Source organism: Sciurus vulgaris (assembly GCF_902686455.1).
Source record: "Sciurus vulgaris genome assembly, chromosome: 3".
Lineage (NCBI taxonomy): Eukaryota > Metazoa > Chordata > Mammalia > Rodentia > Sciuridae > Sciurus > Sciurus vulgaris.
Window position 1 is genome coordinate 126,198,043 of NC_136463.1, and position 13,395 is coordinate 126,211,437.

Below are 13,395 nucleotides of genomic sequence, written 5' to 3' on the forward strand. Positions count from 1 at the left end.
AACAAAACAAAACAAAACAAAAATATAAGCTTTCTCTCAGTATACTACAATCATGAGCTGTTATCCAGTTTGTAAGCTGTTTCCACATCAGTAGTGTTGTTTGATGGTTAGGGTAGCTGTGTGACGAAGTCAGGAGAGATCCAATGCTGTAGATAGTGTGGCTTTTAAACAGCAACTCTGGGACCCAACCTAGGATCTCATATGATTACTTTGGGATTTTCTTACTTTGTAGATTATCCAAAAGCATGTTTTAAAATTCAGACTGGCTTCTACCTACTGATTAGTGCATTTTAGGGTGACCTCCTCCCACAGTCAGCTACCAATGATAGTAGTAATTATCATTTATTGAGGTTTTACTTTGTATTGCTTTCTAGCTATCATATCATACAATTATCATAGCAACATGGTAGGGAAATATTCCTGTTAACAAACAGAGAGGAGACTAAATTTTACAGATTAACATGATCAAGTAAACCAATGAGTACCAATGAGAAGAAAACCCAATTTAAACAAGAACTCAAGTAAATATAATTAGGAAGGCACATCTTTTAGAAGAAAGCCCCTATGGTACATTCACAAGCAAAGTATAAAGTCTTTTAAATTCCACACTTTTATTTTTATCCCCAATTTTTTTATGTTTTACTAGGTGTTTGGTGGTTTGTTTGTTTTCTTTTTTCTTTTTCTTTTTCTTTTTTTTTTTTTTGTAACAGTCTGGTAGAAGTGCAATTCAAAAAATGTTCAATAAACCTCACATTAGACAGCAAATATGCTGCTAACACTTTATACATCAGATTTTTGAGTACTGTGGCAGTATTGAAGACATTAGTCTAAGACAAGAAATTGTCATTCAACAAAGTGTGAATGTATTTGGTCAACTAAGGTTTTCAAGTAATGTTGTGTTTTCAGATACGAGAAGCAGCCTGCTACACACAGATATAGAGTACACACTTTCTTATTGGTGGTGGTGATGATAGTTTTTAAATTTTTAATCTGCAGTCCAAAAATTAATGAATAGTTAACTATCCATGTATTTAAAAAAAAAAATAAGCAAACCATAAAAAAGGGCCAGATTGTAAACAGACTTCTATGGTGTTCTCCTTTTACTCTATACCATTCTGATACATTGAATTTTTGCATTACAACCTAAAACTATAGAGTGATTATTTATTCATTTGGTTAACCAACTTTACCCAGTTGAATTGAATATAAAATTATTTGTGGCAATATAACTGTACCAAGTCCAAAAGTCTGCCTTCAGAAAATTTGAAGCTTTTTCTTTTACCAAAATGCTACTATGTGTTTTCTCTTTATTTTTCTGGTTGAAAATAACTCCTCAACAAGTGATCTTGGCTTGTCTTGAATCTGTGTAATTTCAACTACAGAAGCTTGGAAATATATTGTTTTCCTGAAGCTTTGACTTTGTCATTTTAGGTCGTGATTATTGACCTACCTGCCTACTATTCCTATTGCCTGGCAATGCAGCAGAAACAAAATCCCCAAAACTGTCAAAGTAATACCTGAAGATTTTTATTAAAATGTTTTATTTTATGACTCTCATTTGAAGTTGTACAGTGAAGACATACTTAGGGATATACTAAAATGTAGGAGTTGGGGAGATTTTTTTGCATTTGGTATCACTACTGCAGTTTTGGTTAAAAGTCTGAGCTATTTTATAACAATTGCTTTCTTATACATCAATAACTTTAAATGGCTCAGTGAGGAAGGCAGGCTCACTAACTATATACATATGACATGTTTCATACAGATACCATTATAAAACAGAAACTAAAGTTATGCTCTTTTCAAATGCCTTAATACAATTTTGAAATATTCATATTAAAACTATATCTTTGATCATTAACTGTAAGTTCCCACATCATCTAATACTGTGTAGTTCAATCCAGAGTAACTAATATTATAAGTAGTATTTTACATCACAGTAATATTTTGTGTAATCTTTTTTTTTTTTTAAAGAATTAAAGAAGGACTTTCTTACCGTATCAATTTTTTAAAACTTGTGATTTTTATATGGACATTCTCTAAAACTGAATTCCATGTGTGATTTCTGTGAAATTGCTCTTTCTGGTTCCTATTTGTGTTCTTTAATAAAAATTGTTCTATCTTCCTCTTCTTTAACCAAAGTGTGTGAGGTAACAGGAATGTTTCTTTTGAGAGATTTTGTAAAGTTGAAATTTGCCAGATGTTCCACACTAACCTAGAAGTTTGCATTCCCTGGGTACCAGGACTGGGTGAAATTCTTTCCTATTTCTTTGACAGATCATTTTGGTTTTGGTACATTTTGTTGTTGTTTCTCTCTGATTAGAACTTGTCTTTTAGTCTGTATTTAAATGATATTACGGCATCCAGAAAATCTGGCAAAGAAAATGATATTTTGATGACATTTTTCACAGGGCTCAACTGGAATGAATTATTACATTTTAACCACAGCTCTAATAAACAGCTCCTTTATTTCCCCTGGAAGGATACAGTATTTCTTTGTCCAAGAATTTGCCTGAGTATATGTATTGTTGAAGCGCTAAAAAGCTGCTTTTCTCTAAACTTTAGCTGAAACACAATGGGATTTGCTCAGCATATACCATTTCAATGTGACTCAATGTTTTCTGATTATAAAGATGAATTTAAATTTAAATTTTGAAGTAAATATTTTTATCTTTAATGAAGATACTTTGTAAAAAAGTCTTAGTTTTTTGTTCAAATTAATCATTTCCTTATAACTTGTATTGATCCACCATATGATCTGCTTTTAGTTTTATACTTTTGAGTTCTTAGTCTTTGGCATTCTTCTCCAAGCTGTAGTTGAGCTAGCCTAAGAGATTTTTTTTTCCTGGGCCCATAAGTAATGAGTCCATATTATTAAATAGGAATGTTTAGTGATCTTTGTTTCTAGAGTAGATTGGAGTGTATTTGTTTTCCAAGAGGAGGGGAATGCTCTTTGCTTAACTAAATCCTTGGGTTCTGGTGGTGTATATTAATGAATAATTCAAATTCAACTTTTGTAAAGAAACAAAATGAAGTATTTTCCTAAACCATTTCTGAGCTTATTATTGATGTTATACTCTATTCGTTGCTATTGATAAAATTTTAAAAAGGAGGAGGGATGTAGCATAGAGCCAACTTCCTGATGAAGCCTTGGGGAAGGTCATGTTTTGCTCTGACCTGGGGACCATTCCTGAATGTTGTTATTATTAGAAGAGAGTGCCCGCAGGCCGCCACCCTTCCTTTCCCCAGAAGTGGTCTAATTGTGACTGACTTTCCAGTTCATCTTTTCTAGAACCAGGACTCTAGGCACTTGGGTTATGGCTTCATGATGAGTTCCACAGACTAGTGCCTGTCATTCACCACTTAGTTTTAATCCTATTTTAGTATTCAAATGATGTGTTCTCATAGAAATTGCCAACTCAGATGGGCATGGTGGTGCATGCCTGTAATTCCAGCTATTTGGGAGGGTGAGGCAAGAGAATCACAAGTTCAAGGCCAACCTGAGCAACTTAGGGAGATCCTGTCTCAAAAGAAAAAGGCTGGGGATGTAGCTTAGTGGTAAAGTGCCCTTGGGTTCAATCTCCAGTACCTCAAAAAAAAAAAATTTTTTTTTTTTTTTTGCCAACCTTTAGAGCATTAAGCAACTAGAATGAATTCTTATGTTTCAGCATAAAATTGAGTTATGACTTTTTTGTCACTTACAATATTGTACACATTTCCTTTTTATTTCTATGGAGTCTTTGTGACTGTTGTAGCAGTCTTAGCTATAAATAACTACAAGGACAATACTATTGAATGTCAAGTAGAATTATTATTTCAGACAAGTACTTGTGCCAGTATATGTTACACTCAACCATGTGCTTTATTTTGAGCATTAAAGAAAATGAACTGTTTTCCAACACCTGCATACCAACTGGACCTGCATCCTCTTTAGAAATGCTTAATAAACATTGTAACTTTATCATTCAGAGGCAATTTCCAAATACTGTTAATTAGGCCTCCTATAATTATTCTTATAGGTTTGTGAAACAGATCTACTCTTCTCACTGTAACGGCATCTTAGCTTGAAATCCAGGAAGCAGTGGTGTATGGTGTCCATAGCCATGATTTCCTGAATTGGAGAAAAAGTGTGGAAAGCATCTGGGGGAAAGGAGGCTCTTTACCAGCTTGTTTCCTGTAAGTTCAATTGGAAGACCTTGTCTGTGCAAATAGATTTCAAAATAGAGCCTGCCCTTTGACTGTCTCCATAATTACATGGCTCACTCTGTATTTTATTTGGCAGCCAGAGCAGTTAACCCCTGGAAGGAAGGGGCTGATGGCATGCCCGTCTTGGCTTCCCAGACATGTCCATGGGAATGAATAAACCACTGTTTGGAGAAGTCCACAGCTGAAAACACTAGAATAGTCCTTAGATGAACTGAAACTCTTTGGAAACAGATTTAAAAATGTTTATTATGATTGGTTTTAAAAGTTCACTTTGTCTTTAAGTGTGTGGATTATAGAGCATATTACTTGTTTTTTAAAAATTGGGAGTTAGGGGAGTTCCTTGTTGCTTTGATGTAATCAACATCTGTCAACTGAATGAATTTGCTTTTGTTTAGTTTCAAGGGCCCTGTCCTTTAGCTTTGCCCAGTCAGTATCTACTTCAGCCTGGAGCATTCCCTAGTTGTGTGTGTGTGTGTGTGTGTGTGTGTGTGTGTGTGTCCTTCAATAAATGCACAGGTTATTTCTTGTGAAATGTGAGGTTCTCTTCTACTTTATAGTTGTCTTGAAATGGGAAGGAACCTTCATTTTTTTCTTATCTACTTTTGAAACATATGCATCTTAGTAGGAGATTACAAAAATTAATGAAAGAGTTTTATTCAGTGATACAGACTAATTTTTCTTTCACAACATTTGTACAAGTTATGACATCTTTCAAACAGTCAGTGTTTTAGGTCAAGAAATATGAGGCGTAAATGCATTTGCAGTGTTCTCTTGGACTTGAAGCACACAATATAAGAGCCGGTACTTCTACCCTGGGTAATTGGTTGGAGTTCATGAAGTGTGATCTTTCAGTGGGTTCTAAATCAGCACTTGGAAAATGTATTCCTATGGTATGGTCCCTTCTGAGCCTAGTAGGAGGCAACATTTTTAAACGTAAAAATATATATCAGATTGCTGTCACAAAGTCAGTTGCTGTTTTAGTTTTAGGTTTTTTTTCTTTTTTTTTTTTGCTAACATTAATGATGTATTATTTAAGCAATCATTTAGTTTAAAATTATCAATGAGTGTAAGAGCCGTATTTGAAAATGAATTAGCAAAACATTGTTGTTTTCTCTCTTGGTAATCATAAATCATTTAAATCTGGCAGGCATTCCTCCCTTCATCCAAAATAATTGCCTCCATTTGTAAAATCAATTAGATGTTAATATGCTATAAATAATAGTTTTGTAACCAGACTTTGGCATTTGCTGATCATTATGAAAAAATATATTCAGTAAGACATTTTACAGGGTGTCTTTTAAATTACATATTATCTCTGGTTGACATTGTTAGCTAATGTAAAGTAGTGCCAGGCTACTTTATTGTGTTGTTTCCTACCCAGATATTTGATCCCTCTGAAATGAAACCTAACTGAGGATTGATGGCACACTGCAGGGTGAAAGTGCTTCCCTGGAAATGCACAATGAAAAATATAGGTGTTGGTAGCCCACACTTGAGTACAAATGTACTTTGTTCAGTTTACAACTGCTTAAAATAATAAGCATTTAAAATGCCTCTTTGAAAGTTCATTCAGACCGCTCCCTTAAAAATACTTGTTGACCAAAAGAAAACTCACATTTTCAAGGGTAAAATCGACTTAATTAAGGGTCATTAGTAAAGGTGCACATAAAAACCCAGGGCTCAGTGGGTGAAATGGAAGCATTTCATTATGTGGTATAGAATGCATGAGCAGATAACAATTAAAATGGACCCTGAGTAAGAGGCCAATAAATATAGGGCATGTTGTGTGTAGCACCATTAGTTATTTAAAATGCACTCCTCCCTCCAGCATACTTGAATTCCGAAGTCCCACCTTTCAGACTTAATCTGTAAAGCGAAATAAAAGGCAGTGTTTGGAAATTGATGTTATTACCAAATATGAAAATATTTAAAACCATAACCTAGATTTATATTCCAAATACAAATTTAAAACGTGCAGCAGTATCCAGAGGACATATAGCAATTTCAAGAGACATTCAGGCTGCATAGTGTGCTCCTCCATGGAGGTAGAGAAGCAGTTGCCTATAATTTTCAGTGTTCAGCTCAAACTAGGCTCTGATAGAATTTTTATGACACTGAAAATAATTCGTATCATTACCTTTGATAACAGTAAATATTCTAGTATTCATAACAAATAACGTATAGCTTTACTGCCTATGCCAACCCTATGTAGAGTTTCTGTTAGGCAATCAACAGTAACAACACTCTGTGATCATCACTTTCAAGATCAAATTAGTACCAAGCAACCCCTTGCTGCTCTGGGCTCCCCTGCTCTCCTGAGGTTTCTGATGATTTCCCATGGGCATCTCCTGAACTTCAGATTAGTCCACTTTCCCCTTGCATTTATTAATACACACCTGCCTCTTGTTCCCCCAAATAGCTTTGGTAAAGGAGGGTATGCTGTAGGTCCCAGGTGAATGACAGTGCAAAGAGGACTGGGCTGATGGGACTTGGCTGATACTTTGGTCTTTGAGGATGGTCATTGAGCACCAAATTAGTAACACTGACAGTAATGAGTTGAAAGTCAGATATAGTTATATCAGCGGTGCTTTTATAAAGCAAGGAAATATTTAGAAGACTCAACGGACCTTTTCTATAGTGTTACATATCACATACTATAGTTTAGGTATCCTTTCTGCAACCCTGAATAAAATGGGGACTTGGATTTTAATTTTTTCTCAGTTTATATTTGGAAATTTTAATTACTACTTATTAATTACAATATGATAAATAAGACCGAGGATATCCCATCTTTGCTTCCCCCCACCAAGGCTAATTGGAGGACCATTATCTTCTGAAGGTAACATGACTTAAGCCCATTTCTTCATTTCACCTGTGAAACACTAGATTTTTATTCTGGTTTATAATGAATAGTTAGTGGAATAAACACGGTATGGTACCTTATTATCCTGTTAACTTTTGACAACATGTATAGGATGTCTTTTATCAGGTTGAAAGAAAAGATCTCGCTTCAAATACAAAAGTGTCTTAGGAAAGTGGAATTGCTGAGTACCCAGCAGAACCAAAACTGTCAACAGATTGGCTATGTTCAGGCTGAGTTTTGATGTTTAGAATTTTGCCATCCAGTCAAGAGTGGGTGTACTTTCAACTTTTTGGCAGTGAGTCAGTCCTTTGGCAGAATAAGTCGGCTGGCATCCAAAAGTGAATGTCTCAAAAGCTTCTCCCAGTGGAGACCTGAGGACCTCATACTCAAGTTTAAGAACACAGAAAAGACTCCCCCATGATGACTGTGTGCTCAGACTTGATGATAACATAAAGATGAAGTCTCCTTTGTGTAATCAGCCACGTTGGAAAAAATTTTATGAGTCTTCCCTCATCCCATTCCCCAGAATGTAGCATGACAATCAAGTGTTGCGAAAGGAAGGCTGGTATGGTAGAGCTAAAGGGAACTCCAAGAGTATGAAGTGCAATTTTCTCATGTTACTAGATCTTCATGGGTAACACCTGTGAAGTACTCAGCACAGATCTTGGCACCAGGAAACTCCTCTGTCAGTGTCAATAACAAGACTTCCGACAGGACTGAGAGTAGAACTTCAACTGTAAGGTGCTTTTCAGTGCTGTCACTCTGGCCCTGTTTTTCGTTATTCCTGTCACCATCTAATACAATCTAATGTATTGTTGATGTGCTTATTGTTTGCCTCCCCCCACAAGAACATAACTACTTGAGAGCAAGGACCAACCCTCCTTGTTCACCAGTTTTCCCTGCATCCAGAGCATAGCACATCACAAATGTTCATTAGGTACATTTGTTGTTAAATGAAAGAATAAATTTAGATCCCCCACAGATAAGAGAGGAAAAGAAATGGACATTTTTGGAGTACCCACATTTTTTAAATAGTTTACATGTGTATTCTTTCAGCTAATACTCACATCAACTTCTTGATAGGAAGAGCACTTTAATTCCCATTTAATAGTGAAGAAAGTGGGACTCAGAAGTTTTGGAAACCCAGATTTATCTGTCTTCACAATTCATACTATTTTCACTACCATCGTGCCTTCTAATTAGATAATCTCTAAGAATTTTCATGAAAAATATCTTAACTCTAAATGTGATGTGTTTTTCATGATTAAAAAAAAAAAAAAACTTTCCTTAAACTCCAACCCCTGAAAAAATGCATTTTCTACTAAGCTTGCTAGCTAATTATAGGACTTAAGAGCTGCAATACACTGTTGGGAGACAGCTTGGGAAGGCAGACACAGCCCTGGTTCTGAATTTGAAGGGCTTGAAGCTGGGGCCTGGTCAATTATTACTAGAGATGAAAGCCTCAGTTCCTCATCTATAAAATGGTGACCCACCTACCTGATAGTTGGTAAGAAGTAATATATAGAGAGCACTTGGCATTCAGCTTCATCAAAGTATTTACTAAATGTGAATCACTATTACTTGATTAGTATCCTCATTATTAAAAGTAAGCATAATACATACTTTCTGCAGAAGGAAAATACTTGTGAACTTGTGTCTTATATGTGGTCATGTGTAGAAATGCGTTAGGGGACATAATCATGGATTGATTCCATCTAAATCTTTTCAAATTTTCCACTCCACGTATACAGACTGCCCGACTAACTTCTGTCAACTACCTCACTGCCTCACTGTGTGTTTAGTTGATGAAGGGAGCTTGGCTTAAAGGAATGAATAGATTAGGTCAACTCAGCACCAATTTTGGAAAATTATAATAGTAACAATAGTTCCATGTGTATTAGCTCTATTTATTTATTTATTTATTTATTTATTTTGTACCAGGGATTGAGCATAAGGGTGCTTAACCACTGAGCAACCTCCCCAGCCTTTTAAAAAATGTTTACTTTGAAACAGGGAAGCAGGGCCTAACTAAGTTGCTTAGGGCCTTGCTAAAGTGCTGACTCTGACCTTGAATTTGGGATTCTACTACCTCAACCTCTTGAATTGCTGGGATTACAGGCTTGTGTTATTGTGACCGGCTCATTTTTTTTCCTTATGCCTATGAGAGAAGTAATATACTTTGTGGAGGCAACTTGACCTGCTTTCCTTCAACCTTGGCACTTACTGTGTACCTCAGTATCTTCAACTGTGAAGTGGAGTAATAACACAATCCATTATGAAGATTAATAAGCTAACATGTAAAGTGTCTTGTCTAGTAATTTCTAAACTATAGTGGAGCCCATGTTTTCTGTCTCATTCTACATTTTAAGAATTCTTGAAGGAACAATTGTTTATTGGGCATCTGCAAAATGCAAGGCATTTTCATATTCCTTATTCCAATTAATTCTTACCTGAGATTCAAAAGAAGACATCCTTCAGAGCCACATAGCTAAAAAGAAGAGCAAAGTCAAAAGTCTAGACTTTGCTTTCCAACTATTTGTTTTTTCTAGGACACTCCCTACCACTCATATGTCAGTTGACAACCCTAAGGTCATTAGGGAAACATCCTTTAGAAAATAAGGTACCCACCACTGTCAAGCAACATTTTTTTTTTAAGTCAGATGTGGTGGTGCTTGCCTAAAGTCCCAGCTTCTTGGGAGGCTGAGGCAGGTGGACAGCTTGAGCCCATGAGTTTAAGACCAGTCTGGGCAACATATTGAGACCCTGTCTCAAACAACAACTTAAGAAAAAAAGAAATAAAGAAAGAAAAGAAATCATATTTCTGACCTTTTGTCTGGTTTTGGAATGGTGTAAAGAAAGTAGGTACCCAAAACCCAAGGGGACTGGTAATGTGGCTCAGTGGTAGACCATGTGCTCAGCGCATATCAGGCTCTGGGTTCAATCCCCAGTACTGCAAAAAAAAAAAAAAAAAAAAAAAAAGTAACCAAGATACCCCTGTAAGTTTGATTCAGTTTGATTCAGCAGTATTACTTTCAAATTTACACAAAAACATAATTGAATGAAATTTTTGACCCTGAATCACTGAGCACTGGGGTTTGTTTGCATAAGGACCTTTCCCCATGTCCATGAGAGATTCTGAGTTTGGGGGCAAATACTCCCTGGCAGTTTTTGTTTCCATTAAGTTTCACAACTGAAATGTTACTCTAGGTCAGTAGTTTTCAGGCATAGGGTACAGGAGGATCACCCCAAGAGTCTGTTAAAGCACAGATCGCTGGCCTCATCCCCAGAGTTTCTGAGTTAGTCGATGGAGGAGAAGGTCTGGAATTTACATCTTTTCTCCTGTGATGCTGATATTGCTCATCTGAGAATCTCATTGTGAGAACCAGTGCTCTAGATGAGGAGTCAGCAAACTTCTGTAAATGGCCTGGTGGTAAATATTTAGATTGTGTGGGCTGTATATCTTTGTCGCAACTACTCAACTCTATCACTGTAGCTCAGAATCAGCCATAAACAAGTATAAGTGAATAAGGGTAGCTATAGGAACTGAAATTTTATGTAATTTCATGTGTTACAAAGTACTTCTCTTTTAATTTCCTTCAACCACTTATAAATGTAATTTTTTTTTTTTTTTTTAGATCTTGGGCTGTTATAAAAAGAGGGGCAAGTAGGTCAGATTTGGCCCTGGGGCCATCTTTGTCAACCCCTGCCATGTAGTTGAGATCTGTTGGAGCTTTTTAAAAACTATTGTTTTAACTCTAATAGTGATGCAAGTGGATGGTTTCAAAATTATAACAGTGTAGAAGAAAATAAAATGAATCAAAATGTCTTCCCATCTCTAGCCTTCATCACATGCTCCACAGATAACCACTACTTATGAATATTAATTTCCAGAAATTTTTATAGGCATGTACAAGCTTATATAAATAAGTGTACAAGCTTTTTACATTAATGAGCTTCTTATAGGGGACTTGGGGCATAGCTCAGAGGTGGAACATTTGCCTAGCATGATCAAAGCCCTGGGTTTGATACCCAGCACTGTACCTGCTTTCCCAAATCTATGTGGACTTCTTATGCATACTGTTCAGCATTTACTTTTTATCCTAACAATGTATTATTATCTCTTTCCTTGTCAATACTTTGAGATAACTTAGCTTATTCTTTTTTAATGGCCCCAGGGTTTTCTGTTGTGTAGATGTGCTATAATATTTAACCAAGTACCTACTGATGTTTCCCATTTGGAAACATTTAGGTAGTTTCCCTTTTTTTTTAAACTCAAACAGTGCTTCAGTGAGGGTATATCTTCATGCATCCATCATTGCATAACATCCACAAGAGATGAATTGCTGAGTCAAAAGATATGTGCATTTAAAATTTTGATAGATATTTCTAAATTCCTGTTGTGACTACTTTAGGACCTGATGTCCATTTTCTTTTGGGGTTATACCTACATTTTTGCTATTTGATCTTTTTCTGATTTGAGCATTCGTCGCAATGAATTTCAGTATAATGCCTTGATGCACATGAACTTAACACACTGTAATCCTATGGAGGGCAAAAGTGCAGCTGGCAATTTGTCTCTGATTCTTGAAATGAAAATGGCTTTAAAGAGTATAAAGCCATCAAAATAGTGCCCTGAATTCTAGGGTTATCTTGGACATTGTCACACAAGGCACCACAGTGGAAATTGTTCTTTTTACAGACTTGGTGCTTAGCAGATGTTTCTATATGTTTGTTTCCCATTACAGTAGAGTTTTCCATTGTCAGGCATTTATGTAAACATGGTATTAGCTAATAAATATGCTGTGCTACTCTTGTACTAGAACTTGGAATACAACTGCTTTCCTTTCTGTTTGGGGCTTTTCCTTTTTGACTCAATATAGTAATGATTTAGTAGTCAACAACACAACACCTTCAAATGAAGCACTGTTAGTTTTGTTTCCTTTTTCTTTATTTCTTTTTCCTTTTTTTACTTAAAATACATCTATTTCTGCTCATAGGTTATCATACAATTTTCTCTTCACCACTCAGTCATATCTACTTACACAAGCACTCAAGCAGTCAACAAAGAAGAAATTTCTTTTTCCGAAGACAAAGAGATGTTTCACACAGTATAGTTGTGCCGGCTGCAGTTTCTCCAGCGCATCCAGTTCCTAAGGTACTGTATTGCCTATTATCTGCTGCTTTTTCCAGCCCAGATAAAGATTGACTGCAGAAGTGATCAAATGTTTTTGCACATTTGATTTCCAGGCCATTTAAGTCATAATTTTAAAACTTGGTTTGTGATTTAAAATTATGATGTGAGAAGTTTTAACCTCCTGTAGTTCTAGAACATCACTTTTTGAAAAGAAAGCTCTGAATGTAGAAGTGTTTAGCTTGTTTAGAATTTAAATTTCTATCCTGAAATTTTCTATATTAAATTTCTAATGTAAAATAAAAAAACTACACATATATGGTTTCCAAACTTTTAGAGCAGAAAATTAACTATAAAATTGGGATGATTCAAGAGAGATTAAATGAAACTAACACACTGGATTTTTTAAAAGCCTGCTCTTATACTTTCCATTTCATTAATGCTACTGTCTTTGAATTGTCCTTTAGAGTAAATTAAATAAAATGTCTTGAGAGCATTCTTGACTTTTTTTTTCAGAGATTGCAATTCTGTGGAAAGACAATCTGACCATTTTTCAAAATGAAATATAAAGGAGCCGTGTGGATCATTTAGGAAGAGTAGTTAAAAGAAATATGAATTTGTCACAAAACCACCTGCTTTCTTCCTTTTTCACTTTTTAAAAATGTTTAACAGTGAACCCATATTAAGAAGGTTTCTCCTCCTGAAGGTGAATGGCCCATTTTGTGGCAAGGGCTTATGAGAAAGACACCAGAGCCCAGAGTACATTCCTGGCTTGTCTGAGGCCTGGCCATCATAATGAGAACCAGTATTTGGTATTAGTCACAAAATTGACATTACTTTTCCTTAGTAAAAAAAAGAAAAAGAAATTACCAGTTAGGTAAATGTATTCTTTTAGAATATCAGTCCATTTCAGGAACAACCCAATATCCCCTCTGCCAGGTCACAGAGCCAGAGTACAGACGAGATCACAGGCTGCTTAGGGGAGACCTGGTGAGCTGTGGGCATTAGTGGGTTGGCCGGAGGAGAGTAGATGCTTCTTCAGGGCTCGGCTGTGGTAACCCAGGCAGTGCTGTTGCAGAAAGACCCCTCCAACTGGAGAGTAAGAGAAGATCCTAAAACCCAGCATGGCACTCTTCACAAAGAGAAGAGCCCTAATTGCAGCCTTTCCAGAGTTGTGTGATATTGCTGTTGAATG

At 36.0% G+C, this 13,395-nt stretch overlaps 1 protein-coding gene across 6 annotated transcripts in view; it reads left to right on the top strand.

Moving 5' to 3' along the window:
* METAP1D (methionyl aminopeptidase type 1D, mitochondrial) overlaps positions 1–13,395 on the top strand; it is an 82,673-nt gene that overhangs the window by 52,167 nt on the left and 17,111 nt on the right. For 5 of the 6 annotated variants that reach the window (XM_079135059.1, XM_079135060.1, XM_079135061.1 and 2 more), the window contains exon 2: positions 12,067–12,224. In XM_079135059.1, the coding sequence (XP_078991185.1) occupies positions 12,067–12,224 (158 nt within the window). Of the gene's footprint in view, positions 1–4,019; positions 4,177–12,066; positions 12,225–13,395 lie in introns of all 6 variants that reach the window. The other variant, XM_079135063.1, reaches the window with a different exon arrangement.